This window comes from Panicum hallii, chromosome 3, assembly GCF_002211085.1.
Source record: "Panicum hallii strain FIL2 chromosome 3, PHallii_v3.1, whole genome shotgun sequence".
NCBI classification, from domain to species: domain Eukaryota; kingdom Viridiplantae; phylum Streptophyta; class Magnoliopsida; order Poales; family Poaceae; genus Panicum; species Panicum hallii.
The window spans coordinates 1,731,591-1,758,699 of NC_038044.1; the positions used below are offsets into that span (position 1 = coordinate 1,731,591).

Here is a 27,109-nt window from a genome sequence, read left to right on the forward strand (position 1 = left end):
ACTCTTGTTGGCCCAGACTTTCATGTGAGATCTGTCTGGGATGGAATCTTTCTGTTTGCTGATGCTGTTGCTATGGGTTTGAATTTGATTGTGGTCCACTGGTCCTGAAACGCATTGTTGTCATCTTCTGCTGCTGTAAATGTTTGTCCTGTGATTTCATACACACCCCTGCCTAGTCTATATCAATCTTCCCCCCCCCCCCTTTTTATTTTTTCGAAAAATTCTTTGCAATTCAACTCTTGCGCATGCAGGAGAATGGGCTGTTAGTTGCGTGCGCAGCTGAGTAGAAGTGTGATGGAGCTAGTGCATTTGTTTCCCATGTTGTTATTCACTGTTCAACCGCGAGCATTTCTGTTGAGGCACGGGACGTACTGAAATTTTGTCTTGACTATTTTTTTCTTCGTTTTGAGCCTTGCCTAAGTTGTAAACCTGCTGAGGCTTCTCTGCCTAGACACGCGTAATTGTAATGGTAGTTGTAGTGTAGCTGACTAGCTGTACTGTACAGAAACTTCACGCACGGTCACCAGAGGTGCTCCCAAGTCCCCAAGTCCCATCGACGTGCTCTCGACGTCGACTTCTACTCGCTCCGTCGGCCAACCTTGGGCCGCATTCTTCAAACCATCAGCTCTCTCTTTCCCCTAGCCCAATTATCTCTTTAATTGTAACCCACCAAATCGGCCTCCAAAGAATTATGTTAGGGTAATGCTAGGATTCAGGCGTCCGACGCGCAGCCCTGTCGCAGGAGAGAAATATCAATATTGCAATTATTATTTCTTTATGTTGCACACATAGTGCGTGTTGCATAAAAGATATGTTAATATTGTGGTGGGAATTTTCCATCGTCGAATCGGATATCAGAGTTATTTGTATACATAATCGTTTAATATTGCAACATCCAGTAGTGCCGATTATATTATTATTAGACCAATACTCTTTTTTTTAATAAAACTAGCGGGAAAGCATTAAAAAGTGTGCCCATCACATTTCTGTTCTCTTATCTGTGCAATCCTTATCACTACTATCTATATGTAATAATTATCAAAGGATATAAATTTCACACCAAAAAAAAACAGAAAAGGAAACAGCATCCTCCGTCGCTCTTGCTCTCTCTCGAGTCGTCAGAGGGGCCATATCCTCTCGCCGTCGGCCAACGGCGGACTGCACGACACAGAGCCGGCGACGTGTCAGTCGGCGCGCCATCAGCCAATTTACGTACAGTCGAACTAGGCCGTACGTACGCACACAGACTTGCAGCGCGCCGGTCACGTCAGGCCTGACCCGCCTGACGCGTGCCTGGAACAGACCAGCTCACTAGTACTCTTTTTTTTGTGAGGGAAAGACCAGCTCACGACTGGGTTAGCTAGCTCTCCGGATCGGCGCGGTGGAGTCGAGCCAGATACAAGTCCAGAACCAGGACCGAACCCGATCGGTTGGGTCTTCGATCCAGTTCCGGGACTGACCGGTCCACTTGAGAGGCGCTGGCATCTGAGCGCCCACGCGCACCACCGCCGCTGGGGGGCCCTCCTCTCCCTGACACTGCTGGCCCACCGCGAGAGCTCCCATCCTTCTCGGGCCTGCATGCGCACACGGGGAGCCAGCCCACGTGTCCCCTCCTTCCACGTGTGCCCGCTCCGGTCACGTCCTGTGGCGCCGAGACGTGGCGGGCCGCCACGGGCCAGACGCCGCGCGCCGCGGGGTATATCCGACTGAGCTCGCTCGCGACACCCCCGCCGCCGTAATCGACTGGCACCCACCCACCGCCGTTCCATCGATCCCCATGTCCGACGATCAGCAGCATGGCGGCGGCCAGCGGCAATGCCGGAGGGGCATCACGCCCGACGTCGAGCTCGGCGCGGCCCTGGCGCTGGCCGACATGGCCGGCAGTAGCGTCGGGCTCGGACCGGCCCACGAGCGCGCGCAGGCGAAGGGCAAGGCGCGGCCGGCTGTGGTGCAGCTGCACACGGGCGCCGGCGCCGAGGAGGCCATGACCGACGACGAGGAGATGGCGAGCACCAGGCTGAGCCTCCAGCTGGGCAGGGTCGGGATCCAGTCGTCCTCCTGCTCCAGCGGCTCCAGCGCCGGGCGCCCATCATCGCGGCAGCCGGCGCCGGCTACTCACGGCCCCAGGCCACGGCACATGCTCACCGAGGTAATTACCAACATAGCTCTTGCTTAGTCATTAACAAGCGGTGCCAATTGGTTGCGAGCATGTTGCCTCACTAGAGTTGGCCGGGGTGCACTAATTCCAGGCGGAGAAGGAGGCGAAGCGGCTGCGGCGGGTGCTCGCCAACCGGGAGTCGGCGAGGCAAACCATCCTTCGCCGGCAGGTGATCTCCTCTGCATGCTCTACTACTATTCTGTACTGCTGCATATTGCTGTACAAAAAAATAGCGTCCAATTTTATTTTATTTTCTGCTCAAGTCAATAAGACACTTTAATTTATAACTGAATTTTAGGCGATTCGAGATGAGCTTGCGCGAAAAGTTGCAGACCTGTCGTCAGAGAACGAGACCATAAAAAAGGTACGGTGAGCCAGATCTGACGCTAGCTACCGTACGTGTAACTAACTGGTTCACAAATGGCCTGGCGGTTACCTTAATTTTTTTGTGGCGCAGGAGAAGGACCTGGTGATGGAGGAGTATCTGTCCCTGAAAGAGACGAACAAGCAGCTGAAAGCTCAGGCACACGACCTCTCGCTTTCCTTATTCTAAGCAAGGGATTTTCTTATTCTCGTTCTTCTAGCTAGGATCGATAGGCCGGCCGAGCAAAGAAAAAGAAGAAAATAATTAGAGGCTGGAACTATCCAGTTGTTCGATTCCAAGCTAGCCACATGACCGACCTTTACTGGGTCATCAGTGCCGTACACATTAGCCGAGTTGGGAACTGTTTCGGCTGAGCCTTGCTCTGACATCTGTATGGATGAATGATCATGCTGTTTCTATAAATGTACCCTCCAGCCTCATCTTTGTCCAGCTGTGAGCACTACGTTGCACTGAAAGCGGTGACGTATTGTGCGTGGTTGCTCGTGGCGTGGCAAATATACTTACTGGTATTTTATTTGTACTCCCAACACAAGACGATGATGATACGATTGATTAAGAAAAGCGAGATACTAATCTCGATGCGCGTGAAGTGCCCTATCTTCACCGTCGACGACATGGACCATAGTTGGTTTTTCAATTCGGAAGGTTTTTCTTCTTCCTCCTCCCTCCTTCCTCCAACTACACACAACACAATGTAATGCAAATCTGCGTGTGCTGGAGACCTGGAGCTGGACACCACACACAAATGCTCTCGTTGTGCATGACCTGATGTTTCCTCGAAGGGGAAAGCTAAACGTCACTCAAGCGTTTCTCGGTCTTTCCACACTCGATTTTTCCTCCGTCCGATCTGGCCTCCTGATTGTTGTAGTCGTCTGATGGTCTGACTCCTGCTGTTTGGCTTTTGTTTTTGTTTTGTGTCTGACATGTGGGTCGTGACCTTTTGGATATGTAGGGTCGATCTGTTCTGTCCAGACTCCGCCCGTCCCCATTCCAAGATTTCCCCATTGCCCCTTCGCCGAGCTCGTCCAGGTGCCGCAATTTCGCTCTCCTCCTTTATCTGAGCTCGTCCAGTTGAGGCGATTCTAAGTCCTTTTCCATTTCTCCAACTTATTTTCTCCTGCTAGTTGATGAGATCTGCGTCATTACTTCCTCGATTTATTTCCTGATTTGCTACTGTTTGCTGCAACTTGATTTTCACCTTCGATTGATACAGTTGTAGGCTATATTACTCGTGTAATCATGGCCTTGGGTTTGTTTGAATCATTTCTGCCACTAGTCAGTACCAGAAGTTTGATTTGTAGCTAACTATTTGCCGAGCCTAGGATTTGGCCATGATCTCTGGTTGACTCCAAATGCCCCCAAATTCGTGCTTATTTTATCAACCAAGGAAAATTTGTTAATCAAGTCTTTGATTGTGCCATGCTTGGTAACGTTTGCTACGTGAAAATTTGGCATACTTGTCCTATAATTAATTTGACGAATCTCTCAATTAAGTTTTCATTCATGCGCTTTTTTCAAACTGACATGTGATTTGTTTGCTTGTACCTATTTCTATGTTATACTGTTATTTGGTCAAGGTTACATCGCTTGTTTTATTTGCTTCTACCTCGAATTTTAGGTTACCAATTGATACGAGCTAGTATTGTCATTTTGTATTTTATTTTGCCTCATGAGTAATCCATTTGAGGTCTACTTGTCTGCTCTGTAAGGCCGATTAGGTTGTGTTATATGGTTTCAGTTATTTTTCTATCTGTGCCTGCCCTGCTTTGGCTGCGATTTGGCGCCGGATCCTCACGCACTCGTGCTGCCTGCATGTTTTCATTTTACTGATATACATTCATCTAGTGCCTAATCATATGAATGAACTTTATTGTTAACCTACTGCTTTGCATATAAGTTTGTTCACCTTATTTTACATTGCAGACCATTATTACTGTTGTTTTAGCTCTTGTATATGAGTTACATGTACCTGCTGTTGGAATTACAGTCTAGATACTTATAAGTTACAGTTTCTGTCCTGGTGTAAATCATGAAGAATTGTCATGTAAGTACACTGATAACTTATATATCGTTTTAGTTTCTATTTAGTTTTGATATTTGCCTACATATTCAGTATCTTTCTTATAATTGATCTACTAAGAGTTTAAATGCATTTATGTACATGAAAGGTGATTTATTTCTTCAGTTTTGCAGATATGATCTTTGCTTTATGTTCCCTTCAACCAATTAGCACCCTAAGGTATACACTGAAATCTCACTTTTTTTGCTTGTTCTTTCAATCAGATATTTATGAATGAATTTATATGAAATGCTTTACTCTAATTTCACTTGGAGATATTGTAGAAGGTAGTTTGAATGTGAGAATTTGACATTTGCATTTGTGGGGTTTTAAACAGTCCGAAATAACTTTGTACATTTGGAAACCATAGAATAATTTTGAGGATTATGCAATTTTGTATTTTGCATCTGTTGTTTGTTTTGTTCCTAATGAATTTCGTAATTCTGGAACCCATAGAGCTTTTTTCTGCCTTTTAACATTTTCTCCTTTGCTTCTGAGCTGTTACACTTATCTGCAACCATAAGTTTATTTCTAGACTGGACATAGACTGATTTCTAAGTCCTTTGCAATTTGAATTTTGCATATGTATTGTTCAAATATTATTATGTCATAGAGCATGTGTAGTGTTGACCATTATACAGAAGAGAATTTTTGAAGTACCCTGCATCCACATAAAATTATGTGTTGACATATAGTTTTGTCAGTTTTGTCAAGTAGTTATGGTAATGTTATGTTTTAGAAATTTTTTGTTGATATATGTCACTATGGTTACAATTTTTGTTAGTTTCAATTCGTAATATCTAGAATTCCAGTGTTGGTTGTACTGTGAGATGTATGTAAAGAAGGTGTAATTGATACGATATTTCAAATATTTCAGGCAATGTCTTGTTTTGTTAAATTCTTCATATGATTCCTTTGTCTGTAGATGTATTTCCATTGATCATATTTGTTTGAGTGGCACCATCTTCTCATCAGCAGGGGTATCCACATGTTTGGCATTGAGGATGGATCTCAGCAGCGCCTTAGTATAGTTTGGCAACAATCCGTGCCCAGTTAAACCGTTTCAGACTGGCAGTTCAAGCTCTTGAGATATATAGTATTTCTGATTCTGCAATATTTCAGTTATATCTATCAAGTATCATGTGAAGTGATACTAACACTATGCCTTGAACTGCTACCTATGATAGTTGAACTATCATGCAATATTTTTGGCTGAAAATTTATGCAAAATTTTGTATATAAGTTCCTGTAATTGCATGAACTACAAAGCCCATTTGTTCAGGCAAGGCTGTGTTTTAAAGTTCAGGTTATACTTGACACATTTGTTGCCAACCTCTTGCATGTGGAAATTTCTGCCTCTAATACATCATTCACATTTGGATTGCTGCCTTCTGATATATCTAATGTGTTATATAAATCTATCCTTCAATTGAAGGCCTGCAACATTCGGATCCTTCATATTTGTTTGTGGTCTTATACTCGCATGATCTATTTGTTAATGCTTTTCGATTAGACTCTACTCGCTGTGTATTCTTATGAACAATTATCCTGGTTTCTAATCTAGGACGTTGGGTTTTGATCCAGTGGTTGCAAATTCGAGTGTTGGTTTGCCCCGAAACACTCGAAATTTCCTGCTCCATCAATCGTGTGATTTGACTAGACAAAATGCTCGGGTGACCGGATGGTTCAAAACACTTTGAGTTTGGCATAGACAGTTCCTTGCTCAAAACGGCACGCCATGTTTGCGGTTTGCCACAGCTATCCCTGCTTATGTAGAGAGAGAGGCCCTGATGTCCTTTCTTCTGCTCTCCGAGCCAGTACTGGCCGCTGTAACATTTGAACCCTGATAGTTTGCAAGAGCAAAATTAAGAGCTGCAGACTTGTGTCAGATTGCAGTACAGCCATGATGTATAGTACCTTTCATGTACAATACATGTAGTTTTGTAACCTTGTGGGCCGGCTAGCGGTAGCTGTTGCTGTTAGTTTGATCTCAACACCGGATCGGTCCAACGACCGATTCGGAGACCGTTACGCGCCCTGATCGGGGGCGCACAGCCAAGCCAATGGCATGTGGGCCCCCGTCGCGCAGCGCCACAATAAAAGAAAGAGGTGGGGGCCGGGGCACGCGGGACAAAGTTCGCCGCGTTGCCTGTAGCTCCACCTAAAACCCTAGCTCGACCCGATCTAAGAGTGGCGCCGAAGCGACGGGAAGCGCCGCCGCCTCTGCACTGCATCGCCGCCGCACTTTCTCCCTCGACCTCGACTCCGGCTTGATCTCTTCTTCGCCATGGCAAACAATGGCGATACCGGCTCATCAACCGGAGGTACGGCACATATTCTCTCTCTCCTTCCCTCTCTCTGTTTCACACTCTCGATTAGTCCTAAATACTATCTTGTTTAGCTAATCACCGAGCCGGCTGGCACTTAGTCGATCACTAAGTCTAACAATGGTATCAGTAAGTCTAACTAAGTGTAGTTAGGCTCGGGTAAGAACCTTACACAGCAATTAGAAGGAGGGGATTTCAAATCAACTCGAAAGAAGGCAAGAACAGAGCGATTGAAACCCCTTCGGGGTGAAAGAACCAAAGCACCCCGTGCTAAACCCTAACCCTAACCCTAACCCTAACCGGGCAAGAAACGAGTCTTACCTCGCCACCGGGAGCCCCCTGCTCCACGGGATAGCAACGCTGATGCTCAGCAGCTCCGGCGGACCACCGTTGTCGAACGGCCGCGACATCCCGAGCTCGTCGAGCTCGCGGATCTCCACCGTGCCGTGGCGCGCGGGCTAGCTAGCCACCTCGGGCCCACTCGACGGCGGCGCGCTCACGTACAGGCGAGCGCGCTCGCCGGCGAGGAGGCCCGCGGCGGCGCCATCGCCTCGGTCGCCGTCGCGAGGAGGAAGAAGGAGAGGCTGAGGGGAGCGAAGAGAGACTGAGCTAGGGTTTCCGGGAGAAGTGCTCGCTCGGGGTTTTGATCTGCCGGGATCAACGCGCGACCGTCGATCGCGATCGGACGGTCGCGGTCGTTCCGCGGGCGTGCGGGCCGCTTTTGGCCCAGGCGGGGCACGGCTTTCCCGGCCCAGGCCCAGGTTGCGGCCTGGTGATCGGGTGAGCGCCCCGCGCGCACTGTGACGCGTTTTGGGCTGGGCTGCACTGGGCCGTGATGGGCCAAATGCACAGTATTTTTTCTGTTAACTAATTTTTTCAGAAATACTTCTAGACTTTTCTTGTATGGTTTAATCTCTATTTTCTTTTCACCAACGTGATAAATTCTATAGAGATATAGTAAGTTAGAATGTTTCTGAAAGTAAGCACAGTTTAATTTTTCCGCTGCAAATTTAATCAAGTTATATCCTTTAATTATTTTAGAACCAACGAGATATTATAATTAAAGGAGTCAGTTTTATGTTTTTCTTCCGTTATAGTATTGTTATTTTCTGACCAACGTTGATAATAGCAGTATTATAATTTTTTCAGTAAGTTTCCATGCACTTGTTCTAATTCTGCCCAATTAATGTAGCTAGTTATTTGTATGTCTTAATATTGACCAACGTTGAATTGAGATATGCAATTATTATTTTATAAAGCAGTTCTCACTTTTCTTGATTTAAATTTCAGGATCTAATGCAATGACTTTCATTAATGCTATACCGCCGTTGGATGATTCCAACTACGGGATATGGGCATAGAAGCTAGAAGTGGCTCTCGCACTGTCAGATATTGATTTAGCTATCACCTCACCGTTTCCCGTTGGTCTCGAGGAACTGGTGAGGGATCCGGATGAGAGCTCTGCCGCTTGGCAAGCTCGTCAGAGAGAACATGCAAATGTTCAAATGAAGTATGATCTTGAGAGAGCAAAATGGAACTCTTCAAATAGAAAGTGCTTGATGGTCATCAAGAGTTCCATTATAGACAGTATCAGGGGAGCAATCTCAGATTGCGCCACTGCAGTTGAGTACTTGAAGAAAGTTGAGAGTCAATTTGTTGGCTCTTCAAAAGCTTATGCGCAAACTCTGATTCAGAGGTTAGTAAATGACAAGTACACTGGCGGTGGTGTGAGAGAGCACATACTGAAAATGAGCAACATGGCATCTAAGCTCAAACCTATGGACATGGAGCTTCCTCATGCTTTCGTTGTCCATTTGGTTCTGGCTTCCCTGCCAAAAGAGTTTGAAACCTTTGTTGTTAACTACAACATCAGCCCAGAGATATGGGACCTAGAGAAGCTCATTGCGATGTGTGTGTAAGAAGAGGAAAGACTTAAAGCCTCGCATGGTGACACGCTCAACTATGTTAGGCACAACAAAAGAAACAACTCTTCTGATAAATACACGAGGCCACAAGGGAAACCTCAGTTCAAACGAGGTTCCACTTCTTCTTCTTCTTCGACTCACCCAGGCAAGGGTGCAAAGAAAGATCAACCGCACATTGAAAAAGATCTATGCATGTGGTGTCACAAGACAGGACACTACAAGAAAGACTGCCCAGATTTTCTAAAGCATTTAATTAAGAAAGGTGAGGATGTTATCACATTTATAGATGAGACCCTGTACGTAAATTATTCTAAATCTACTTGGTGGATTGACTCAGGTGCAACTGTTCGTATTGCTAATTCCTTGTAGCGTATAAGTACAAGGACGATGCTACAAAGAGGGGATAGATGGCTGAAAGTCGCCAATGGAGTTAGAGCCGATGTTGAAGCAATTTGTGAACTCACGTTAGAATTAGAGAACGGCTTTAGTCTCCAGTTACATAATGTTCTTTATATACTCTCTTTGTCTAGAAATTTAATTTCAGTATCATGTTTGGCAGATGATGGTTATGATTGCCATTTTGGCAAAGAACAATGTGAGATTATATTTAATAGTCAGTGTGTTGGTCTTGCCATCCGACAAGACAAACTTTATATGTTGGCTATGCATGAGACTGCGAATTCTGTTAGCAATACTACGAGTATTGAACGTACGACTAACGACGCAAGCAATAAGCGCAAACGATGCGATAACGAAAATTCAGCGAAATTATGGCACTATCGTTTAGGCCATATTTCGAGGGGGAGAATCGAAATATTAATTCAAGAAAATATTCTCCATCCGTTAGATTTTTCAGATGAAGAACATTGCATCGATTGCGTTAAAGGAAAGTACGTTAAGAAAATAAAGAAAGGAGCCAAACGCAGTTCAGGGGTTTTGGAGATAGTGCCCACAGATATCTGTGATCCATTTTCTATAAAGTCTGTAGACGGTTATGGTTCGTTCATAACGTTTACAGATGATTATTCGCGTTATGGCTATATTTATCCAATTAAAGAAAGATCAGAAGCGTTAGATAAATTCAAGATTTTTAAGGGTGAAGTAGAAAATCAGCAAAATCTTAAGATAAAAATAGTAAGATCTGACCGTGGAGGTGAGTACTACGGTCGACACACCCCGTATGGCCAAATTCCTGGACCTTTTGCAAGGTTTCTACAGGAAAATGGAATAGTAGCTCAGTACTCTACACCGAGTGAGCCTCAGCAAAATGGAGTCGCTGAAAGACGTAATCGTACCTTAATGGATATGGTGAGAAGTATGCTAAGCTACTCCACGTTACCGATTAATTTATGGATGGAGGCGTTAAAAACCGCTATTCATATTCTTAATCGCGTACCGAGTAAGTCGGTGCCTAAAACACCGTATGAGTTATGGGCGGGGAGAAAACCCACACTAAATTATTTACATGTGTGGGGCTGTCCAGCTGAGGCGAAAGTATTTAATCCAAATATTGGAAAGTTAGACCCTAAGACAGTAAGTTGCCACTTTATTGGCTATCCAGAAAAGTCGAAGGGTTATCGTTTCTACTGTCCTAATGGATATACAAAGTTCGTAGAAACAAGACACGCTGTCTTTTTGGAGGATCAGATGATGAGGGGGAGCACGGTAGCTCGAAAGATTGACCTTGAGGAGAAGCGGGTTTTTGTACCGACTCCGATGATCCAAGATCCATTTTTCGTGTTGCCTGTTGTTGCTTCACCTACGGTGTCAGCACCTGTTGTTAGTTCTCCAGCTGCGGCGACGAGTCAGAATCAGGAACCTATCCTTCAGGATCCGACAAAACCGATAGCCGCACATGAGGGGGAGCAACAGCAGCCCCAGGTAGAAGAGGTGCCGATAACTGAGGCACCGAGAAGGTCTCAAAGAACAAGAAAGCCCGCTATTTCGAACGATTATGAAATCTATAATAGCGAGGAAATTCAGATGGAGGGTGACCCCACTTCATTTGAAGAAGCCATGAGAAGCGTTCATTCATCTGAATGGTTGGAAGCCATGAAAGATGAAATGAAATCAATGAGTACCAACGATGTTTGGGATTTAGAAGAAATTCTTAAAGGAGCCAAAACAGTGGGCTGTAAATGGGTCTACAAGACAAAATGTGACTCCAAAGAGTATATAAAAAGATATAAAGCGCGACTTGTGGCGAAAGGTTTCACGCAAAGAGAAGGGATAGATTATAATGAAATATTTTCTCCTATTTCATGCAAGGATTCCTTCAGAATTATAATGTCGTTAGTGGCACATTATAATTTAGAGTTACATCAGATGGATGTAAAGACGGCGTTTCTGAAAAGGGGCCTTTATGAGAATGTTTACATGGCACAGCCAAAAAGGTTTTGTCGTGTAAGGAAAAGAAAAGATGGGATGTCGTCTAAAGAAATCCATTTATGGATTAAAGTAAGCCTCCAGACAGTGGTATTTGAAATTCGATGAAACCGTAAGAAAGTTTGGTTTTAAAGAAAATGAGGACAACTGCATTTACGCAAAATTTAAGAATAGAAAATTCGTTTTCCTTATTCTGTATGTGGATGATATTCTGCTTGCTAGCAGTGATATTGATTTGCTATTGGAGATAAAAAAAATTCTTGTCCTCAAAGTTCGATATGAAAGATTTAGGTGAAGCCTCATTCATTTTAGGAATTGAGATTCACCGAGAAAGAAACAATGGGGTTTTAGGATTATCGTAGAAAGCATACCTAGAAAAGGTACTGAAGAAGTACGGTATGCATGCGAGTAAGCCAACACCTGCTCCTATAGTCAAGTGCGATAGTTATGGGAAATTTCAGTGTCCCAGAAATCAGTATGAAATCGATAAGATGAAAGCGGTACCATATGCTTCAGCTGTCGGAAGCCTACAGTATGCTCAAGTATGTACGCGCCCTGACTTAGCATTTGTCACCGGGATACTTGGCAGATTCCAGAGTAATCCAGGGATAGAACACTGGAAAATGGTTAAGAAAGCCTTGCGTTATGTGCAAGGAACGAAAGATCTCATGCTAACATACAGGAGATCTGAATCTCTAGTGATAGAGGGTTATTCAGACTCAGACTTTGCGGGAGGTAAGGATGACAGAAAATCCACGTCAGGCTATGTGTTTACTCTCGCAGGTGGAGCTATATCGTGGAAAAGCTCCAAACAGACAGTCACTGCTTCGTCTACGATGTATGCAGAATTTATAGCTTGTTACGAGGCATCGGGGCAGGTTAAATGGCTAAAGAAATTCATACCCGGATTAAGAGTGGTTGACAGCATAGAAAAACCACTAAAGATGTACTGCGACAATGAGCCTGCAGTATTTTACGCTCACAACAACAAGTCAAGTGGAGCTGCCAAACACATTGACATAAAGTTTTATGTTGTTAAAGAGCAAATCCAGAATCATACAATCAGTCTTGAGTATTTGAGCACAAAGAAGATGTTAGCGGATCCGCTCACAAAAGGCTTACCACCAAATGTGTTCAGAGAAGACTTGGCCTGCATGGGTTTACGGGAAAGCCTACGATTACTGGACAGTAAGGGCCCAAAAGTAAGGTTCTATTTCAAACAAAAAAGTGTGTTGTGGCTGTTAATCCAACAGTAATAACTGTTGTGACGAGGCATGCTTGATGCACTGATCTGAATGAAATCGGACGAAAGAATTGAGTAAGTGAGTTGAGATCAAAGGGGAGAATGTTAATTTGATCTCAACACCGGATCGGTCCAACGACCGATCCGGAGACCGTTACGCGCCCTGATCGGGGGCGCACAGCCAAGCCAATGGCATGTGGGCCCCCGTCACGCAGCGCCACAATAAAAGGAAGAGGTGGGGGCCGGGGCACGCGGGACGAAGTTTGCCGCGTTGCTTGTAGCTCCACCTAAAACCCTAACTCGACCCGATCTAAGAGCGGCGCTGAAGCGACGGGAAGCGCCGCCGCCTCTGCACTGCATCGCCGCCGCACTTTCTCCCTCGACCTCGACTCCGGCTTGTTCTCTTCTTCGCCATGGCAAACAATGGCGATACCGGCTCATCAACCGGAGGTACGGCACATATTCTCTCTCTCCTTCCCTCTCTCTGTTTCACTCTCGATTAGTCCTAAATACTATCTTGTTTAGCTAATCATCGAGCCGGCTGGCACTTAGTCGATCACTAAGTCTAACAGTTGCAGCAGCAGTAGTATGGGGAAAGGCTGCAAGAAGATATCATAGGCAGGAGATCACGGGCATGTATGAATTCATCCAAAGAATCAGAAAGATAGGTGTTCTTTGTTCTCTTTCAGCATGGAGATTCAGGGGTATTTTATGGTTTCTCTTTATTCTGACAAATTTCATCAAACGAAAAGGGAAAAGAAGAGGAGGAGGAGGAAGTTGATGAAAATGAACCTAAAAGGCTGCATTGGGATCACAAGGGAAAGGGATTCGGCCGGGGGCCACGGTCGGCGCCGCCGGCAAAGCGAGCGCTCCGCCGGACCTCCATCCCGAGCGGCAGCAGGAGCGGCCTAAAGAAGGCATCCGCGCAGGGGAAGGCAGCCTCGGCTGCCGACTGGCCTGAGGGGCGGCGCCGCTGTCTGGAGGGGAGGCTCCGGCGAGGCTGCGCGGACGGAGGTGCTTGGTGCAGTCGTGCCGAGGGGGTTGCGGCCATCCGGCCGTGGGATCGTACAGCCGGTGCCAGCTGATGCCGCCGTTCTGCACCATGACCGTCACGGTGCCCCTCCCAGTGCAGCTCGCGGGCAGACACCAGTACCGGGACGCCGGCGGCGACCACGCACACCACCTTGAACGGCACCATCGCCCCGCCGATGGACCGACCTGCAGATGCAGTTCGTCACAGATTTCCTCCTCCGATTTTGTTTTTTCTTGCCGAGGCAATATTCTCTCTAGCATTTGCATGACTGAACAGAAAAGAGATATAAAAGGACAAGACGAACAGCAATATATGCAATAGAATAGCCAATTCTATGGCCGGCTATATATAAAGTGGCGCTATTTAACGCGCTGGGTGCTAAATAGCTATTTGATGCGCCAGTGCCCTTCCGGGCGTGTGAACGTCGCGGCATGCTCCCTCCTCTCCGCGACCGGAAAAAGCTACAAAGGTAGACCCCCTGACCGGAAACTGCAAGCTGCACCGATCAATCAAAATATAGAAGAATTCTAGTCCTAGAATACGATGGCCGCCCCGTACACACAGAGGTGGTAAAGGATTTAAATTTTAGTATAAATAATCTAAGGGCCGGATACTTAAAAAGATCGAGCTTTAATTTTATACAATTTTAAGCTAAAAAATTAAAAGTCAAATTAGATGTGAAGAAAACATTAGAGTTATGATCCTTTACCACCTCTATCCATACGTGCGACGGCATGATAATAATAAAAAAAGAACCTCAGCTGGAGTCAAATGTGTTTCCAAGAGATTCCTCGTCGCACAGCCTCAATTACCCGAGCAAACTGCTCATATCCCCTTGTTACCCTTATTTCTCCACACCTTCCAACCGGTGGGTCTTTAACATACCGCCATTTCAATTAGTTGCGAGCATAGATTTGTAAATATTTCGCCAGGGCAATTGTTTCCGAAAATGGGAAGATAAAAAATATAAAATAATTCGCCCTGCGATGTGCTCGACAGCTGTCTCATTTGACCTAAAAAAAAGCTGTCTCATTGGCGCAAATCCGTGGTCTTTTCTTTAAACAAATCCGTGGACTTACTGGGCCTCATACGGGCCGAGAATACCTGGAAAAAGGCCGCAAAATTTGAGAGACATATACCAACTTACCGGGCCTCAACGAGCTGAACAAGTAAAGTAAGTAGCACACGCGTGGGCCGCGGCCCGTCTTCTCATCCCATCCTCCGCTGCTCGGCATGGTCTCTCTGCTAGTCTGCTCAGTGTTCCTCTCCACCCCCAGTCCCCCCTCCTGCCTGCTGCCTACGACCCACTCTCAGATCCATCCCCAACACGCGAAGACCGAGCCCAGCGATGCCGCCGCCGCCGCCGCCGCCGCAGGCCAACGGGGCGAAGGTGACCCCGAACCTGGCCATGGACGCCGAGGCCACGCGCATGCTCAACCTCACCGTGCTCCAGCGCCTCGACCCCGCCGTCGAGGACATCCTCATCACCGCCGCGCACGTCACGCTCTACGACTTCAACATCGACCTCAACCAGTGGGTGAGCAAGCGATTCTCCCTCCTCTGGACCGTTCCTGGACCGGACCATGATCCGATCCGATCTGATGCGGGGTTTGTTCTGCTTGCGCTGTGCAGAGCCGCAAGGACGTGGAGGGGTCGCTGTTCGTCGTCAAGAGGTGGGTCGCAGGGATCTGGCAATGGGGGTTTTAGGGTTTCCGTCGGGTTTTTATTTCGTCTCTGGTCTAATCGCTTCTGGAACGTGTTGGATCACATGTAGGAACTCGCAGCCGAGGTTCCAATTCATTGTCATGAACAGGCGCAACACTGGTACGTACATTGCGATCTGGACTGATTTGCTCGCCTGTTGCTTCGATTTGTCAGCTTGCTTGATGTTCAGTGCATTGTGCTGGTAGGATCGATCGCTAGTGCACTGGGACCTTTAGGCTATGGACTATGGAGTATGGATGGATCATGATAAAATATATTCTTTCTGGGCATTCTAAGAACTCCATAGACTAACTTGATGTTAAAGTAGACTAAATAAATGTAGGTGCTGCAAGACAAATGTAGCGCGGGTTCGCTGATTGGCTGATTGCTGCAGCTTCTCATATTGACTGCATGGAATCTTTCAACTTACTTCACAAATAACCCGTGATACTGCCGCTAACCTCTACTAATATGGATAATAGTGAACAGGGCAAGCAACTGTTTCTTTAAAAAAGTTATTCATGTGAGGAAGTTTTTAATTAGTACTCCAGATAAATAGTGAACCGATTCCTCTGCAAATACATGTAAAAATTTAAGAGATGTGTACTCCTGACAAAATAAGAAAGGGGAACATGGAACTAGGTTTGTTGATCTATGAGTAGCAGGACAAGCTGATATCCTGTAATCCATACTTTATTTATCCTGCACAATAAGAACGAAGTTCTCTGACTATAATCTTGATAGTTTTAACATATAAGTGGGTTAGTACCTGCCACCTCAACTTTATTTCTGAGTTCATATTGTGATGTTAAACTGGTACGTGTAGAAGCGAACTTTTCAATGTGCCGGATTACTTGTTGAAAAGCTTCATACTGTCTTCATAACAGATAATCTGGTGGAGGATCTATTAAGCGATTTTGAATATGAACTTCAGCCCCCATATTTGTTGTATCGAAATGCTTCACAAGAAGTAAATGGTATTTGGTTTTATAACCAACATGACTGTGAAGCTGTTGCAAGCCTTTTTGGAAGGTAAAGCTTTTCTGATACTTCTTCCACAGTTCCACTTATGCCGGTGTGTATAGATGTGAAAGCTGTTTATGTGTAATTCAAGTGAATTTCCATGCTGAAGTGGATGGCCTGATCTTGCCATAACTCAAGAAATGGATGGATGATAACTATCTAGGACTGAATAATGCCAACAAAAGGCAGTTTCTCTAGGTGGAACCGCAAAGTAAACTATACATGCTGTAGGGCTTGACTTGGGATGGGATATTTTGGAACTCGCTAACTGAAATCGGTTATTACTCAATTTGATAGTATCATTTAGCTGTAATCTTAAATAACCAGTTAACCCCTTCTCTAAAAACCATTTTTTGTACATTTGTTGATTGTTCCTCCCTAAAGAGCTACCACCCATCTCAAAAGAAGAGGGGAGGGGGTTGGAAATAAAAAAAAAATGCAATCATCTTAGTCCTGATAAGTGAAATTGCGTAACCACACAAAAGGTGAGAAGTTCACATGATAGCGTGATACTTTAGGTACATATAAATGCTGTATGGCAAGAACTTTGATCTTGTGGCTAACTTAAAATTCTTGCAAGGCATAACTTCTTCACATCAATTGGTTTCATACTAACTATTACTCTCTGTGTCCATCAAATCTATTGATGCAACTTTTGTACACTAAATGTGCATATGATTCAAGTTTGACTTTCCCAAAAAAAATACCTTCCATTTATGGGCAAAAGGGTTACCTTTTTTTGAGTAATATCATTGTAATGATCCCTATTATGTTCAATACATTAGAGTCAGATTTTACTATCGAAGAAGGCTTTGAACCCAGAAACTTTTCGCTTCTGCTCAAATTTTGTTTCATGCGTTTTCTTGCAGAATACTGAACGCTTACGCCAAAGTGCCTCCAAAACCAAAAGTGCCTTCCACCAAAAGGTCTTTTTCTTCTGGACTTCCTGGATCCAACTGGGCAATAATTTCCACATTCTATGCACTGTAGTTATCTTAATATTAGATTCACTTGTGTGGTATCTTCTAATGTGCACAGTGAGTTTGAAGAATTGGAGGCTGTTCCGACATCTGCTGCAATAGATGGCCCCCTTGAACCTCCGCCATCATCCGGTGCTCTAGTTTCTGATGCACCTGATGAATCACTGGCCAATTACTTCAATGTATGTTTTCTTCAAATTTTAGCTTTGTTTCATTATTAGGTACCTTGATGAGCAACATGGGTTGTGTTCAGTAGTAAATATCCATGTATCTGGAGTCTCAGCTTGATGGACATTGCCGCATCCTGATTCATACATGCATGCCAGTATATTTCATTAATGCTTCTTGCTTGTAATGGTTGTATGAAGTTAGCACTATTCCTTTGTTTTTCCATAGTGTAATATCTTCTGATTTTTTTGTTTTAAACAAATCCACAGGGTGCTGCTAGCATTGGGAGTGTATCAAGTGCACAAATGGCTGGAAGAGCTCATCCATCCACTGAAGCTGTTGCATCTGCCCATGTGCCATTGATTGTTCCTTCTGCTACTCCAGCACATCAAATACCTCATGCTTTAGGGGGTTCATCAGCTCCACCACTGCCCCTCCATGACGCAAACGCCCACGCCAGCCATTCAACAAATCTTCTAACACCAGCTTTCTTTGCACCTCCATCACCCTCTTCAACATCTGTAGCATCTGCACCACCAGCTGCATCCATGATGCCTACGGCGCCGCCTCTTCATCCAACTTCAGCATCTGCTCAACGTCCTCCTTATGGCACCCCCTTACTCCAGCCTTTCCCCCCACCGACTCCACCTCCTTCCCTGACCCCTGCATACAACGATGGGGCTCTTATTTCAAGGGATAAAGTTAAGGACGCCCTCCAAAGACTTGTTCAGGTATGCCTCCTATAAAAATGTTCAGTTTAAAAATACTTAGTTACTATTTGTTCTAACACTTTTGTATCCAACACAGAGTGATGAGTTTATCGATTTAATCTGTCGTGAGTTGCAAAATGCGCACATGTAGACGTCGAATTGGAATTCATCTGAAAACAAAGATAGTCTGTAGGGAGTTGCTTGTTGTGACAAGATTGTCTGGGGTCTTTTTTTCCTGTGAGTTTTGAATGATTTATTTGTCAAAACTTCTGTATAGCTTGTTTTAATGTAGAGTGCTTATAGCAATGTTTGGTATTATTTCTCCTGCTGGTTTCCAAATAACTTGTATTGTCATATAGTATTTTTTATGTAACCGAGCACCAAGAATGTTAGATTCGTGGAGGCCCATTTCGGGTCGCGCGGATTTGTAAAACAAGACTTGTGCAGGAATATTTAAATACCGTATTTTTCGTGTGATTGATTTACCCTGGAGAATTGAGGGCCTGTTTGGGAAGGCTAAAGTTGAGTGCTAAACTTTAGCAGCTATTAGCACTTATACCTTCGCTAATGAGTATTGGCTAAACTTTAGCCCACCCTTTTAGCGCTCTTGTTTGTATATACTAGCACTTTCACCTATTATTAGCACTTGGATCTAAAATGAACTAAAGTTTAGCACTTTCACCTATTATTAGCACGTAGATCCAAAATGGGTCCGACAATGGTATTCGGCATCTCGCTGGAGGGGGATTTTTCAAAGTCAAAGCAACTGCATACTCTGGACTGATTTCTGGAGCAAGGTAACATGGGTCTGTTTGTCTGTCATGGAGCAAACCAACGCTTCCTTTCGGAAAAGTCCGAACCTGTACGAATCAGTGAGATGAGTCATATGTTCAGTACGCTGAGATGGCCCTTGTCTAAATTGCTAGTGTTGTTAAAACCTGTAACCTGCACCATGTACGTAATTACAGCTATTGTGTGCAGCGTGCGTGTCAAGCGTCAACTATACACAGCTCTTTTTCCCCACTATTCACATTGCTCGCCAGCCGAGCTGTACATTTGCGTGGCCGTCGTCGAGATGTCACCGGAATGTCAGCATCACCAGGAACCCCAGGAACGCCGCCGCTCCGACGCCGGAGCAGCAGAGGTCGACGATGCCTTCAAGCCTCGCCTTCCGCTCCTTCCTGGCCGCCCTCCCTTTGACAAACTCTTCATACCGCAGCCTGGCCGCCGCCTCGGCGCCGCGTCCCTGCCTGGCGCCCGCCATGGCCGCGGCCACCACGGCCAACCCGTCCCGCCCGCTCACGCCGCCGCCCTCGCCGTCCTCGATGCGGAGGCTCACCTCCGTGATATGCCCGAAGCGCTCGTCGCACGTGACGGCGGCGTCCAGCGCGACGCCCCCACCGAGCACCACGGCGAACCGCACCACCGTCTCCCCCGTGAGCCACCGCCGGTCCACGGACACCGGGCGCCGGCTCGACGCGTTCACGGCGCGTCCGGTGGCCGGGTCGATGAGGACCCAGCTGAGCGACAGGTCGGCGGGAGTGATGGGCTTCGGCGCCGAGAAGCCCTCCTGCACGAGCGCGTCGACGCGGAACGGCGCGCCCAGGAACCACCCCGACGCGGCGTCGGTCTCCACGACGCGCGACATGATGCAGGCGCCCCCGTGATAGAGGTCGACGGCCGAGACGAGCCGCGTGGGGAGGCTACACGCACCCGCCGGGACGGCGGACGACGGCGCAGGCACGGCCGCGGCCGCGGCCGGGAACGGGAACGGGAACGCGTCGGCGAAGAGCTGCCGGTGGCCCTTGTGGTCAACGGGGGGCACGTCGCGGAGCGAGGGCCAGCGCGCGAGGCAGAGCGCGCGCCAGGCGTCCGGGTCGGCGGCGAGGCCGCGGAAGGCGGCGCACGCGCAGCCGAGCGCGGCCAGGGACGCGCCGTCGAGGCGGCGGAGCACGAGGGCCAGGACGTCCGCGGGCAGGTCCTCGATGGCGGTCGCGCTCTCCCCGTCGCCGCCGCCGTCGGCCGCGAACGCAGCCGGGCAGCGCCGGTCGTCGCCGGTCGCCATGTCACGCGGCGCGGTGGCGGTGAACGACGCGTGGAGCGGATAGGATCGCAAGGGACCGGTATACCAACGGTAAGGGAACTAGCCCAGGTTTCTTGTCTCACCAGCTTGCTGTGTTGGGTTTGGATACGACCGGGCGAGCTAGTTGTCCTTCGCACATATACTAGTGCACATGTGCGCGTGCGTGATTACTGATTATTAAGGTTTGCTCCAAGTTAAAATTAGCTAATTTTAATTTAATCTATAGAAAAATATAGCAATAACTATAATATTCAACATATGCATTATTAATATATACTTTATGATGAATTTAATAAAATAAATTTAGTATTGTAAGTATTATTATTTTTTCTATAAATTTAGAATAAATCTAATATGATATGTAATAAAAACAGACGGAGCAGTAGGGTAAGCGGTCGCTGTCCGAGCGTGACGGCTTCCTGTTCGTCACGTTCACGGCGTGCTTGCTGACCTGCCGAGCTGAGAAGCCACGGCGCAGCCGCCGCTAGCTGCCGAGCTGGCAAGCGACGCTGAAGGTGCGGTGTCGCTGCGACGTGGGACCACCGAGTGATCGACGTGTATTCTTCGTTGACTGCACGTCACCATCGTACAAGGGGGTGAGAAAAAGCTGGGCAATGTCTTCCTGGTGGAGCCGTGGACGGAAGGTGAAGGCTTCGCTGGAGCCGCCGCCGTACGCCGCGGCTGCTGCTGGTAACGCGTTCTGATGGATGCAGCGCACGGGTACGGCGCGTCGGTGTGCCTAGTACAGTACAGTACAGTCTGCTGATGCCTGACGGTGGTGCAGTGCGGGGTACTTAACACGTGAGGAGGAGGCGGGTTATTCGGGGATCTTATTCATAGCAAATGTGAATAGCTTCGTGTGTGTAGTCGCTGTATTATTGTATATATTCGTAGAAAATAATAATATTTTAGAATAAAATAGAATATTACAGAACAAGATAAAGTATTTTCATTTTATTCTAGAATTTTTTATTTAGTTCAGAAATATTATTATTTTTATCGGACATACGTAATGATAAGGCCGCTAGTGCCGTATGCCATGAATAACATCCCGTTATTCTGCTCGGGAACGTGTGCCGCGTGATGTATTCCTTTTCTGCCACGTGTGGTTTCATTTCAGTCTCCCTCTCCCCTCGTACGTGACTGATTGCTTCGGATCCCCGGCCACACGAACAAGCTGGATCGATACCGGATACCATGAGATCGATCGCTCCTGGAGGCTGGACAAACACGCGCGTCCGGTGGCTGCGGCATCCATCCATTCAGACTTTTCAGAGTCCGCAGCATCGCCATGAATGTCGGTACGCCCGGACCTGATCCACGCTGCCTTTGTCATAGTCTTTGACCGGATACGTGCAGGCGGAGGCGTGGATCATCCATTCTCCGAAGAAGAATCCTCTGGTGACTCGATTTGACGCCATTCTCTTGCCGGGCCGGGCGGCGTTGGAGATCGCCATGCCATCGCATCGGGCCCGATAGGCTGGGCCCTACAGAAAGCACAAAGCAGGCGTGCTTGATCTCCAAGGCCAGCTAAACTTCCTCTGTAGATAATGGGTCGATGTTGCCTCTGGCCTCTGCAATGGTTAGTATGCCAACAAACAGCTGCTAGCAAGGACATGCATGCATCAAGTTCATTTTGAAACAGGACAGGGCCATCACCAGCTTATACACTGCTGTAGCATGACAATTGGGCGAGAAGATCATGCATTTTCACAAAAGAAGACCAAGAAGAGGGTGACCAGATTCAGTTAGCCGAGGGCCATGGGAGATGGGAGCCTCATAAGAGGTTTTCCATGAGAAATTAAATAGAAGCGGCAATGCTATCAATCTGCATGATCATAAAGCAGCAACTGCACGAGGAAAAATGAACACAGCCTGCATACTGATCCAAAGACTCAGAGTACAGTCTCTACAGGCATCAACGGCATGCCATGGTCTAAAGTGTGCGCTGCGATTCATGTTTCTTTCTACTGTTCATGCCGAAGTGCGGATGCTGCATGCCCATCGCGCGCAGGAGCCTGGGCCGGAGGACGGCGTCGTCAGCCTACTCGGCGGCGCGCCGGCGTCCAGGGCGGCGGCCCTCGCGAGGTCCGCCAGCTGCGACCCGCGGTTGCTTGCCGACTGAGGAAGAAGCTTCCGAGGACCGGCGCAGGTGATCGGTCGGAAGTGTCCGAACTCACCACATTTACGACAGTCGATCTTCGGACTTGTGCGGTCCCTGTCAACCGTCAGATCGGACTTGTGCGGTCGAGATTGGTCACGAGACTAGATAGGAGATTCTGTTCTTCTTCCTCCTCGCTCGCCTCCCGCGCGCCTGTTCCTCCGCCATCGCCGTTGTCCTCTCGTCCCCATCGGCAACGAAAGCGAATCACCATCGGTGAGCAGCTCGGAGACCCTGGTGCGGCTGAGCGAATGCCGAATGCGGGCGGTGATGGACTCCTCGTGCCCACGCCATGCGCTGAGGTGGCGCGATTGGACCTCCGGTAGGATGGAGGAGACGGGAGCACGAACGGAACGACCATGACAGGGTAGCGTTCCGGCGAGACAGGATCTGCGTAATAATTGCGTACGGAAGGCCATCCTTTTCTCCTCCCTCGAGCGCCTCCGCGGACCCCCCTCCCCCCCCCTCGGCGAACCTCCAGAGGGGCTCACGGTAGAGGGCTAGCTTCCTGTACATGGAGCACGCCGCCACCGGTAGCGGACTCAGGACATCAAACACGCAGGCATAAACACGGCGAGATGTCCGTGCCGCCGTGAAATCATCCTCTCCAGGAACACGATCCATCGGGCTCGCAGGCTCGCAGCTAGGCCAGAGCATGCAGCAACGCACGACGCGCGTCTCGGAAGCACTCGGCCGGCAGGAGGGCCTTCGCCGCACCAGCTCCGTTCACAGGAGCACGACCATACCTCCAGTACGCGGGAAGTGAGTCCAGCGCGCGACGAACGGCAGGGACGCGCAGTGTAAATGAAATAGCGTCCCCCCGGACGGTAAATGAAATACCGTCCGCCCCTGGGTCCCTATCAACCGTCAGATCATATGTGTGCGGTCGACATTGGTCACGGTATTACCTAAGGGGATCCCTTCTTCCTCTCGCCACCGGTGCCGCCGTTCCCTCTTCAGGCCAGAGGATCTGCCTCCCTTCGATGACGCGCTGACTGAGAGGGCCTCTTGCGAGCCTCGGGCCGCCGGCACCGGCGGCGGAACGCTCGTTTCTAATTCCGATGACGTGTCCTTGCGGCGAGGCGTACTGCCCGGCGGAACTGCTTTCTCGTCCTGCTACTCGTTGCGAGGGGGCAGCTTCAAGAGAATGGGGCAGAGAACGGCGGCCGCAAGAACACGGCGTGGGGGAGCCTGGGCGCCGCGCGTGCCGGGGAAGGTGGAGTGGGTGTTCGACGAAATGCCTGATCTCACGTCACCGATGGCGTTGAGTGAGATCTGTTTCAGGTGTGTCAACGAGTTCTTGCGATGCTTGATGGGGGTGGAATCCTATTTCGAAAACGAAATGTATCGTCGATGAACATGGGGATTTATGCAGTCCCAAGGACAGATCGGTTGATTCTGACGATTTGCAGACTGCAAACACGCCGGTACGGCGCAGCAAAAGGCATTTTGCAAGCGTGGCTACTGGCTACCAGTGAAAACATGGCATCAACCAAATGTTCCTTATGATCGAGCCGCGAGCGTCAGGTCGAGAACAGGCCATCACAACATGAAGCCGCTTCTAATTTCTGAAGCAGCAAAAGATTCAGAGAAATGTTCAGCTATCTTCTCCATCACCGGGGCCACTGGCCGAAAGCCGCAGCGGTATGGTTCAAAGTTGCAGATAGTCTGAATATTTGAGGAAAATTCAAAACAGAAGAACCTATTTGACACGGTATGCTCTATGCTGATCGATTGGCAAGAAACAGATGCTAAAACTGGAAGATGCAATTGACATGATCAGGTTCATGGTTGTGGATGCTTCATCTCGTTTCTCATGAAAGGAAAACAAATTAGTGCATCAAAATTTCAAGAGCAAGCTACAGTTTCCACTGTCAGTGTTTTCAGTTTCTTAGACAAGTCTGAGCTGATCAGTCAGGCAAGGCACAAATAAGTTCAGTGAGTGAAGGGGATAAGGAACCGAGGGAACACAAACATCGCTAATGGAATGATGTAGGAATGTGCAGCGAGGCGGTGTGAGCGGAGGACAAAACTTCAATTAGATCAACACCACAATGTATATATATGTTGCTGAATGTCGAGTTCATTAGCTGTAGTAGCAGTATGTTCCCTCTTAGTTTCTTTCAGAAAGCCTCTAGATATTCAGTGAAAAGGGAAAAAGACATCAGTAGAACCAGTAGTGCAGCAACCATAAAGCTGAATTTGTCCAACTCATGAAGACAATAGTCAGCATAAACATCAGGAGAACCCGTAGTTCAGCAACCATGAAGCTGAATCTGTCCAACTTTTAAGGGGCAGAATGTTTCTGAATCAATTGCTCTCCACGTTGGGCACATGCATATATCAGGAACTTGTTGAGGAACGTTGGCGACGTATCTTTCAAAGAGAAAAATTGTTGGCGACTTAGCCCTATAAAATTGCTGTTCTGTGGAATATGGCATATAGCGGGTAGGCTGCTATGCATATTCAGATGCATGTAGCTGGTCCTGTTGCCCATGTATACGGGTCTGCTGCTTGTCGGCGTCCATCGGTATTGTATCGATCAGTACACCAGGGCATGGAAATGATGGAATGGTGGGCTACGTATGAACTACAACTAACTAATGATCTCGAACTGCATGAAGGGCAGCCAGCTGCTTGCATGCTATCCTAGCTATAGCTGCAAATAAACAGTGCGCCATGAATGTTCAGGCAGCATAGCTTACTGCATATGCAACTGTGTATCTGCAGAACTTAAACTTGACTGTATCTATTGGTGTATCAAAGAATTCGTCCTAACTAATTAAGAAATGAAATTATCAAGAATATAAGCAGGAATAATAGTCCAGCACCAGTACTGTGCGAGTGCGACAGCTTGCATGCAATGCAAGCTCCGTTGGCTGTTCTTCCTGCTGTGCACTCGGATCGGAGGTTCGTGAGCTAAATCATCAGCAAGCACCAAGTACACACACGATCATGCATCTGTCTGCAGAAAAGTGCCTCTGAAAGATACGGGCTAGCTAGCTAGCTCTGTCCAACTCCCTTTGACTATTCGCATGTCTGGTCCCGGACAGAGTAAATTGACTGCACACTGCACACTGTATATGCAAAAATACAAATGCAGCTAGCTAGCAAGAGAATGGGCCCGGCCGATCGACATGCCAGCTAGGGTTCTGCGGTTCCAACCATGCAAGCCTGTCTGTCTGATTGCAAGGCCCCGCCGCCTAATCATTTGAGCAGGATAGCTAGATAGCAGTAGTACGCTCGCTGGTGATTGCTATCAGCTGCTAGCTGCTGGTCCCTCTATCTCTGCCTGGTCCATTCGCGGATCGGAAAAGATGATCGGCTGCTTGCGGCGGTGGATGGCTCCAGCTGCAGCTAGCCCTGTGGTCGTTGCGGGGGTCCCTACCTCGAAGCTCATGGTCGGTAGGGCATCAATTTTAAGTTAAATTTTGCTGCACAGTGCATGCATGCATGCCTCAAAAGAGATCGATGTTCTTTAGTATCAGTATATAGTACTGTAGTTTTTTTATTAAAAAGGGCATAATATCAGGAGTACTCCTAGTCTATAATTTTATAATTTAAGGTATACATACGCAAGTTGTATGGTTCGTATACGTCGGCACCTCTTTGGCTGGTTTTGCTGATTCCCCATGAGGTTGGACGTTGGAGCCACAAACAATAAACTGCATATATAGTTTTGGTGTCAGTCTGATATATAGAACTTCTTCTCCCTCTTTGGATTCAGATGAACACTTGCCCTTCTGCTGCAAATCAGCGTACGGTGCGTGTGCACTGATCAAAAGCTCGGTTTGAGCTCCGAAAACCTCCCGTTCAATTGCAGCAGGTTCGCGCGTGAATGACAGACGATGAACTGGCATCTATATGTCACTCTTGGATCGATCAGTGTAAACGATGCATGACTTGTTGCTGTGGATTCAGAGCTTCAGGTACACTACAGGATCCAAATCAGTTGGCACGAGAAGCAAATCATCTAGCAACTGCAGAAAAACGTACGGCCTAATTAGAGACACTGTGTTTGCATGGATGAGAGACATTTGCATGTGGTGGAGCCTGTGACAGAGTCACACAGGGAAAAAAATTGACTGCACGTACACACGCTTGCAGACATAAACATCCAATGCAGCAGTTGCAGTGAAGCAAGGGGCCCTGATGGATCGGCAAGGAGTGAAAGAAAGTGTTGTGATGTTCCAACCGATGCCTGTCTGATTCCGAAGACCTAATCATTTGGGCAAGATGGATCTTAATGTCTGGACCATCAGCTCACTGAAAAATAAAGATGATCTGCTGCTTGCGGCGCTGGATAGCCCAGAGGGACCTTGTGTGGGGCTTCCTCTGCTACCTGTAGCTAAATGGTCGGTAGGGCATCAATTTTAGCTTGCTGTTTCAACATCACTCAATTCTTTTTTTAAAAAAAATAAATCAATAAATTGGCTGGTTTGCTGTATATACTACTGGAAAATCAATGAATGGTTGCTATGTATCTGCAGTTCATTATTGGTTCGTCCTCTGCTGATTCCCACGAGGTTGAAACCATGCATATATGCATTGCACGTATTGGTACGAGTGTACTTGCTTGTGAGCAGCATGCATGCATGGCACAGGGATAAATCCCTGTGCTTTTTTAGGTTGTTAAAAATAGGCGAGATCTTGGAGAATATTTGTGTGCTGCTTTAATTTATTTTTGCATTCTGCCATGATAGCAAGGAATATATGCCGCATGGATCACAACCATCCCCCCTGGCACATGCATGCTTTGTTCAGT

At 47.4% G+C, this 27,109-nt stretch overlaps 3 protein-coding genes and 1 long non-coding RNA gene across 5 annotated transcripts; 3 read left to right on the forward strand and 1 right to left on the reverse strand.

Annotated features, from left to right (window-relative positions):
* The first annotated feature begins 1,461 nt into the window (after nucleotides 1-1,461).
* On the forward strand, nucleotides 1,462-2,945 carry LOC112887495 (light-inducible protein CPRF2-like). Its single transcript, XM_025953676.1, has 4 exons — nucleotides 1,462-2,149; nucleotides 2,250-2,327; nucleotides 2,457-2,522; nucleotides 2,616-2,945. The coding sequence occupies exons 1-4, from the start codon at nucleotides 1,778-1,780 to the stop codon at nucleotides 2,709-2,711; spliced, it is 612 nt and encodes a 203-aa protein (XP_025809461.1). The 5' UTR covers nucleotides 1,462-1,777; the 3' UTR covers nucleotides 2,712-2,945.
* Nucleotides 2,946-3,497: 552 nt separating this feature from the next.
* Nucleotides 3,498-5,929, forward strand: LOC112887777. 2 transcript variants are annotated; one of them, XR_003227616.1, is made up of 2 exons: nucleotides 3,498-4,782; nucleotides 5,528-5,929. It is a non-coding gene; the product is annotated as an uncharacterized LOC112887777 (long non-coding RNA). The 2 variants fall into 2 exon arrangements; XR_003227617.1 differs by having other exon boundaries at nucleotides 3,501-4,782; nucleotides 5,581-5,929.
* Nucleotides 5,930-14,775: 8,846 nt separating this feature from the next.
* On the forward strand, nucleotides 14,776-18,585 carry LOC112887862 (mRNA-decapping enzyme-like protein). The gene is made up of 8 exons (XM_025954145.1): nucleotides 14,776-15,052; nucleotides 15,148-15,188; nucleotides 15,290-15,339; nucleotides 16,107-16,251; nucleotides 17,112-17,168; nucleotides 17,281-17,404; nucleotides 17,660-18,121; nucleotides 18,198-18,585. The coding sequence occupies exons 1-8, from the start codon at nucleotides 14,864-14,866 to the stop codon at nucleotides 18,249-18,251; spliced, it is 1,122 nt and encodes a 373-aa protein (XP_025809930.1). The 5' UTR covers nucleotides 14,776-14,863; the 3' UTR covers nucleotides 18,252-18,585.
* Nucleotides 18,586-19,010: 425 nt separating this feature from the next.
* LOC112884283 (probable F-box protein At2g36090) lies at nucleotides 19,011-20,357 on the reverse strand. Its single transcript, XM_025949664.1, has one exon. The coding sequence runs from the start codon at nucleotides 20,163-20,165 to the stop codon at nucleotides 19,179-19,181; it is 987 nt and encodes a 328-aa protein (XP_025805449.1). The 5' UTR covers nucleotides 20,166-20,357; the 3' UTR covers nucleotides 19,011-19,178.
* Nucleotides 20,358-27,109: the final 6,752 nt, after the last annotated feature.

Coding starts and splice junctions, on each gene's coding strand:
- LOC112887495 (XM_025953676.1), top strand. CDS start 1,778: ATGTCCGACGATCAGCAGCATGGCGGCGGCCAGCGGCAATGCCGGAGG. Junction 2,328..2,456: donor AAACCATCCTTCGCCGGCAG/GTGATCTCCTCT, acceptor ACTGAATTTTAG/GCGATTCGAGATGAGCTTGC. Junction 2,523..2,615: donor AGAACGAGACCATAAAAAAG/GTACGGTGAGCC, acceptor TTTGTGGCGCAG/GAGAAGGACCTGGTGATGGA.
- LOC112887862 (XM_025954145.1), top strand. CDS start 14,864: ATGCCGCCGCCGCCGCCGCCGCCGCAGGCCAACGGGGCGAAGGTGACC. Junction 15,053..15,147: donor ACATCGACCTCAACCAGTGG/GTGAGCAAGCGA, acceptor TGCGCTGTGCAG/AGCCGCAAGGACGTGGAGGG. Junction 17,405..17,659: donor CACTGGCCAATTACTTCAAT/GTATGTTTTCTT, acceptor ACAAATCCACAG/GGTGCTGCTAGCATTGGGAG.
- LOC112884283 (XM_025949664.1), bottom strand. CDS start 20,165: ATGGCGACCGGCGACGACCGGCGCTGCCCGGCTGCGTTCGCGGCCGAC.